Source organism: Helianthus annuus, chromosome 1 (assembly GCF_002127325.2).
Source record: "Helianthus annuus cultivar XRQ/B chromosome 1, HanXRQr2.0-SUNRISE, whole genome shotgun sequence".
Lineage (NCBI taxonomy): Eukaryota > Viridiplantae > Streptophyta > Magnoliopsida > Asterales > Asteraceae > Helianthus > Helianthus annuus.
This window is the reverse complement of record NC_035433.2, coordinates 136,595,272-136,602,886: the sequence shown is the minus strand read 5'-3', so window position 1 is coordinate 136,602,886 and position 7,615 is coordinate 136,595,272. Positions and strand designations below refer to the sequence as shown.

The window sequence follows — 7,615 nt, the reverse complement described above, 5'->3', positions numbered from 1 at the left end:
TTATTACTTAATATATGAAATTATATTTGTTCAACTCGTATAATAAATGAGATTTTTAAAGATATGTTGTATTACCATTTAGTACATAAAATTACACTTATTCAACCCGTGTAATACAACGAGTTCTAACCTAGTATATATATATATATATATATAAAATATATTATTGATATATATAACTAAAATTATTATCAATAATATTAATAATAGGTTTAGAATCAAATCCAAAGATTCAAAAAATAAGAAGTCGTACAAAGGGTATCAAATAGACTTTGATTGACCTCATTCAACCGACATTAGAGCCGTCTTATCGAACTCTACGACATTAATTAATATGTACGAGTTGATGGGTTACATTTATATTGCATTTACAGGAAATATCTATACTATATAGTTTAAATTGTTCAACCCGTGTAACACACGGGGAACTAACCTAGTGGAGTAATATAACCCCATATGTATGTATATATATATGTGTGTGAGAGAGCAACTAAGATGGCCGCGTTATAATTATCACGGGGTGAAATGTTTTTTGCCCATAGCGCCTGGGGGTGGTGTGCCCGGCGTGGAGAGCCCACAATGCCAGTATTCCACGCCTACACCAAAATATGGCTTTAGCATCATCGTCTGTTTTATCTAATGTCTCACACCTTTAAAGCAAGTTCAATATGTTCTCAAAAGTTCCCCATCCTGTAGCCATTGGTGTGGCCATTGTTGAAGGTGAAAACAATTGACTCAAATATCAAATAGCCCAAGATCTATAGTCGAATTCTTGGTCGGGCCAACTAAAGTGTGATTATTTGTAAATCCACCAACGCAATTTGAAGCTAACATTGGTTGTTAACATCATTGTGCCTGCTTGTTTAGACCCGAACCAAAATGATATATTTTCAAAATGGTCCATTTTATTAAATATAGTAAATTTTTAAAACTTCCTAGTCTAAAATCAATTATCGGGATATTTAAACAAGCCAAATGATGGATTAACGATGCCTAGTCCACCATCGATATGAAGATTTTGTCCACTAATGTACTTAGCCTGGTCACTCGCTAGAAAAAGGGCTGCGTTGGCAACATCATCTGTCGTGAGTGTCACCCCCTTAAGATTTGCACATGAGCTCACAAAGTCCACTAGACCTTCATCTTCAAGCCCAAGAAAACTCGTGGATAATGGTGTGACCATTACATAAGGTGACAAACAATTGACTCGAATGCCAAATTGCCCAAGCTCTACCGCCAGATTCTTTGTCAAGCCGGCTAGAGCATGCTTTGAACAACAGTAAGCATGTGAGGCTGCACCACCAATATTTGAAGCGAGGCTAGCCGTTGATATTATCGAACCAGCTCTTGCTGGAACCATAACTCTAGCAGCATGTTTCATGCTCAAGAAGACACCCAAGACATTAACATCGAGAACACGTTGGAAATCCAGTTTTTCGACGTCCATGACTCTCGCCTTGTAAGGATCTGCCATCCCTGCATTACAAAACATTATGTCAAGTTTTCCATACGCATCGATTGTAGTATCTACTACATTCTTTACGTCGTCTTCCTTTGTTACATCACAATGGAGAAATTTTGAGTTTGACGAGCCTATGGCATCACAAACAGCTTGTCCAAGTTGGTCTTGGACGTCGGCGATGACAATTTTTGCTCCGTGTTCAGCAAATAGTTTGGCAGTGCGTTCCCCGATACCGCTTGATGCTCCGGTTATCAACGCAATTTTTCCTTTTAGACTACAAAAAAAAGATATTAAAGTTATATGTAATTGTGTTGGATTCAACAGCAATCATATATAAAACTTAACCAAAATCATTTATTTATTCGTGTTCGTTCATTTATTAAAGAACGAACATAACCGAACTTGCCATCAAACGGTTCATGAAGTGTTCACTGAACATTCGGTTCGTTTGAACCCTAATTAAAAGTTTGTACGACTAAAAAGATAACCTTCTTAAAGGAGATGCCATAGGATCCAAAAATAAGGAGTATTGATTGATTGAAGCGGCTCTAAATGGAAACCAAAGACTATAGAGTACTATGAGTAGAGACTAATATATATACTCGATGTGGCCTAGCACTAAGATAAACCAGTCTTCTCCTAGTGGTTGTCATTGGTTAGGAAAATTCAAAGTTGGAAAATTCGAAGGATGTGTGGTTGAAAATGGAGACTAAGCCGGTCTATAATGGTTTGCTTTGTTTATTTTGGTCTTAAAGGGGGTTCGGGGCGTCCCGTGGTGAACCCCCACCACGCATGGATCGAAACAAAACACCGTCGCCGGTCAAGTCCACCACGCGTGGATCTTATCACGCGTCAAGTTTTTCACGCGTGGAACTTTGAAAAATTGGAACGTTGTGGGTTGTTGACTGTTGTTGATGTTACAGTTTCAAATTTAAAAAAAAAAACTTAAACAATCTATGTCACACTTTCTTCCCATTTCACCCACACAAAAAATACATATCAAACATTCTACATATTTCACAAATAGATTTTCCTACATCTTCGACGTTTCCGATGGACAGCGATAGCGATAGCCAATCGTGTTCGGACGAGGAGTAGAGTTTCATTATGTATGTTTTTATTTTTATTGTAGTCTAAAATGTCACACCCCCAAAATCCACCTGCGGAGTATCACCGCTTGGGAGCGTGACTGACCAGGATCAAGCCACCAATCATATTGAACATGTAATTAAGTGGTAATGGTTGTTCATCAATACGAAAGGTGTTTATCAAAACCAATATAGTTAAGTATAGCGGAAGCATTTAAGTAAACCCAAACATAAGTATTAATGTGTGAAACATCATAAGTGTTCAAATAGCATTCGCGATCCTTTGCCCACAACGACCTGCTCCTCCCTGTGCAAGCTCCATAATGTACCTAAGGTCCTGCAAGGCATGCAGCAGAGAGTCAACAACTAGTTGAGCGAGTTCACAGAAAGTAAGTTCAGTAATAGAAATGGTATAGCAAGCATTGCGTTCGTTCATCAAATCATGTATCGTATTAGTTCGTTCATTGTTCATGTATAGTATTGGTTTCCATCGCGGGCCCTTTCGGCATGTATGCGAAGATTTGGGTTAATACTCCCAAATATCCTAGACTATGTATATTTGTATCGCGGCCACCCTGGCATTCCTTGCGAAGATTTAGTTTCTATAGTTCGCAGTTTCCCCGAAGCATGTGTGCGAAGATCAGTCATAATTATCGCAGCCAACCCTTGGCGTGTGTGCGAAGATCAGTTCAAGTAGGTATACTAGTCTAGCCGTATCTTATCATTTACCATCCTCACCCTGAGGACTATATCATTAGGTTCCATTAACTATGTACGCACAAAATAATCATCCAATCCCATTCCCACCCTGGGAACCCCATGCCTTGGCTGTGTGAACTCACCTTGGGTTGCTCGGCAGATACACAAAGAAGAGGGTTCTTGAACTAACAGTGGTCAACCACGTCCTAACAGGGTTACCACACAAGTCAGGTTTGGTTCAAGTAATGCACGTAGGAATCTTAGCAAACACGTAGCACGTAAACAGTCAAGAGTACAATGCAATCATACTTGTGCGTCTAAACTATTAGCCCAAATGTAAACGGCCCAACATGTTGTGCGATCCACAACATGTTGTGCGATCAAACATGTACCGGCCCAAAATAATTAAGCCTAACATAAAAGAAGTCCCATATCATATATGATCCAAAAACAATGCGGCCCAAATAGCATGCAAATAACTTGTGCGGTCCGGTCAATCTTGTGCGACCTGGACGGGTTGTGCGATCCAAACAAGCCCAACCCAATTAACTATCCGGCCCAACAGTTAAGTAAACATATGACTTGTGCGATTAAGGTTCTCTTGTGCGATTGAATACACCTTGTGCGACTGACAAGGTTTGTGCGACTAGGTCCCTTGTGCGAGTGGACTTGGGTTGTGCAATAGGCATGTGCGGCCCAATTATAACACTCGGCCCAGAAGCTTGATCCGTCAAAAGTGAGCCTTGTACGACCGGGCTGCACTTGTGCGACTGAGACTGTTGTGCGATTGTTTAACTAATTTTCCATGATTTAAGCAATCGGTTACAAGCATTATTCTAGCCAATCAGTTACAAGGTTTCCAAGTTTGCATCAATCAATTAACAGTTTCTTATAATCCAACCAACCTAAAATCGATCAAACTAAGTAAATCTAGCATCTAATGTATATGAACCCTAAATGACATCAAAATATGTGCATTAATCACAATCATGGACAGTTAGTCAAACCATCAATTGAATCATATTAGTGAACTTTTATATTAACAGGAATTTCTAACCAATCATGCAAAACACATTGATTATTAAACCATAACAGCCGATTACATCAATTTGGTTCAAGAGCATCATCACGTAATCATCATCATAACAACAACTTATCAACTCATATGGTTCGGTCCATTTACAAAAACATACCATCGATTACCTTCATTCGATCTCAAGCATCATACAAACAAATTGATCATGATAGCCCATAATATCTAATCGGTTTTTAGATTATCATCATGCAATCCAAATCACAAGAACATCATCATTCACACAATTAATTCTAATCCTAATCACATGCTTTCATGACACCCAAAATCATCTAGTACAATAATGATAGTGATTCACTAACCGATTAACAGGAAGCTTGATTCGAATAGGAGGATGTCTTGTGCCGTCGGGTTCCAAGCAAAACGAGAGAGAGAGAGAAAGTCGCCTAGGGTTTTGTGTGTATAAGGTGATTTGTAACAATGAGGAGTATACACTCCTTTCCATGAGTTATACGGCCTAAAGAAAGAGTGGGCCGAACCCTGAAATGGGCTGCCCATTGATCCGAATGCAAAGTGTAGTCCAATGGGTTTGTGCGATTGAATGGTGTTGTGCGTTCGGATCATATTGTGCGGTTTGGGCTCGCTTAACATACATACATACACATATTACACAATGCACATAATAACATAATCACATAGTCATTCAATTAATAACGTTCTCATAACCACGTATCGTTACACAAAGTAGGTCTAAAGTTCGAGTTGTCACATTATCCCCAACTAAAAAGAAATTTCGTCCCGAAATTTGGTATGCACTCACTGAGGAAGCTAGGTAAGTTCAATCGTTCACTGGTTTTCCTGGGGTGTCACATCCTCCCCCCGTTGATCTGGAATTTCGTCCCGAAATTCCGAAGTAGTAGCTTCAGCCTCAGTAGTGGTTGCATTGGTTCCGAATAACTGGGGGTACTTTTCTGTCATCCTGTCTTCGCGTTCCCAGGTGTACTCTGGGCCACGTTTGGAGTTCCAACGAACTCGAACAAGAGGGATTCTCTTGTTTTTGAGGACCTTCACATCCCGGTCCGTGATTTCAACAGGTTCCTCGACGAACTGCAACCGCTCGTCGATAGTGAGTTCCTTAAAAGGAATGATAAGGGTCTCATATGATAGGCACTTCTTGAGATTCGACACGTGAAATACATTGTGAACTGTACCGAGTTTAGCTGGTAGGTTTAGCTTATAGGCCACTTTGCCTATTCTCTCAATGATCTCGAACGGTCCGACATACCGCGGATTTAGTTTGCCCCGTTTGCCAAAACGAACCACACCCTTCCAGGGTGAGACTTAAGTAAAACCCGGTCCCCGACCTGAAATTCCAATGGCTTTCTACGCTTGTCCGCGTAGGCTTTCTGACGGTCGCGTGCTGCCGCCATGCGTTGTCGTATTTGTGCAATCTTTTCTGTGGCGTCCACTACGATCTCTGGACCCGTGATTTGACTATCCCCCACCTCTGCCCAACAGAGAGGTTACCGGCATTTACGTCCGTACAATGCCTCGAATGGAGCGGCTTGTATGCTGGTGTGATTACTGTTATTGTATGAGAATTCCACCAAAGGGAGGTGCTTTTCCCAGCCGTTGCCGAAATCAATAACGCATGCCCGAAGCATGTCTTCAAGAGTTTGGATCGTTCGCTCAGACTGCCCATCCGTTTGAGGATGATATGCTGTGCTCATGTCTAATCGTGATCCGAAAGATTTGTGCATCGCTTGCCATAGCTCTGACGTGAATCGTGCATCCCGATCCGAAATGATGGAAGTGGGCACCCCGTGCCTCGAAACAACTTCTTTAAGATAGACGTCTGCGAGAGTGGAGAACTTATCCGTTTCCTTTATAGCAAGGAAGTGTGCAGACTTGGTGAGTCGATCCACGATCACCCATATAGTGTCATTCCCACGCTGAGATCTGGGTAGGCCTGTAACAAAATCCATGGAAATTTCTTCCCATTTCCATTGTGGTATCTTGGGTTGCTGAAGTAGACCCGCTGGTTTCTGGTATTCGACCTTGACTCTCGCACAGGTCAAGCATTTGCCGACATAAGTGGCAATGTGGGCCTTCATGCTAGGCCACCAATAAGTAGTTCTGATGTCGTGGTACATCTTATCCGACCCTGGATGTATCGAGTAGCGAGACTTGTGAGCTTCATCCATTACAAGTTCGCGTAGACCGCCATAAAGTGGGACCCAAATACGCCCCGTTACATAGTAGGCGTCGTCTGCCTTCTGTTCTAACCGCTGTCGTGAGTCGCGTAGGGCTTCAGCCCTGACGTTTTCTGGTTTCAATGCTTCTGCATGAGCATCTCGTATCTGTGTAGGAAGGCTAGACTGAATCGTAAGCTGCAGCGCTCGCACGCGCCGTGGTAGAGTGTCTTTCCGACTGAGGGCGTCAGCCACAACGTTGGCTTTGCCTGGATGGTACTTGATGGCGCATTCGTAATCGTTCAGTAACTCGACCCATCGCCGTTGACGCATGTTCAAATCCTTCTGCTTAAGGATATGCTCGAGACTCCTGTGATCGGTGTAAATCGTGCACCTGGTACCGTACAGGTAGTGTCGCCATATCTTAAGCGCGAACACAACAGCTCCCAGCTCTAAATCGTGCGTCGTGTAGTTCCGTTCATGAATCTTAAGTTGGAGCGAAGCGTAAGCAATAACCTTGCCGCGCTGCATTAACACACATCCAAGTCCCCGAATGGATGCATCACAATATACCACAAAATCGTCCGTGCCCTCTGGCAATGAGAGGATAGGTGCGCTGCAAAGTCTATCCTTTAAGTGCTGAAAAGCAGTCTCCTGGGGCTCTTCCCAGCGATAGGTGACACCCTTCTGTGTCAGTAGCGTAAGCGGCTGAGCAATCTTTGAAAAGTCTTTAATAAACCGTCTGTAGTAACCCGCCAAACCTAAGAATTGGCGTATTTCTGTTGGCGTACGTGGTGCAGGCCAGTTCCTGATTGAGTCTACCTTGGATGGATCGACATGGATCCCATCCTTGTTCACTACGTGGCCTAAGAAGTGGACTTCACGAAGCCAGAAGTCGCATTTCGAAAACTTAGCGTACAGCTGTTCCTTCCGTAGGAGTTCCAAGATAAGGCGTAGGTGCTGCTCGTGTTCCTCCTGACTCTTGGAGTAAATCAGAATGTCGTCGATGAAGACAATGGCGAACTTGTCAAGATGGGGTTTGCACACCCTGTTCATAAGGTCCATAAATACGGCAGGTGCGTTCAATAATATCAAACCATCCATCATATCAAACATAAAGTATAGTAGTTAAAATAATTCA

The 7,615-nt window shown here is 42.3% G+C and overlaps 1 protein-coding gene across 1 annotated transcript; it reads right to left on the bottom strand.

Annotated features, from left to right (window-relative positions):
* Nucleotides 1-463: 463 nt before the first annotated feature.
* LOC110940165 (secoisolariciresinol dehydrogenase) lies at nucleotides 464-2,026 on the bottom strand. Its single transcript, XM_022181730.2, has 2 exons — nucleotides 1,951-2,026; nucleotides 464-1,736 (listed from the first exon to the last, which is right to left on the bottom strand). Exons 1-2 carry the CDS (start codon nucleotides 1,968-1,970, stop codon nucleotides 947-949), a joined length of 810 nt encoding a protein of 269 aa, XP_022037422.1. The 5' UTR covers nucleotides 1,971-2,026; the 3' UTR covers nucleotides 464-946.
* Between the last annotated feature and the right edge of the window lie 5,589 nt (nucleotides 2,027-7,615).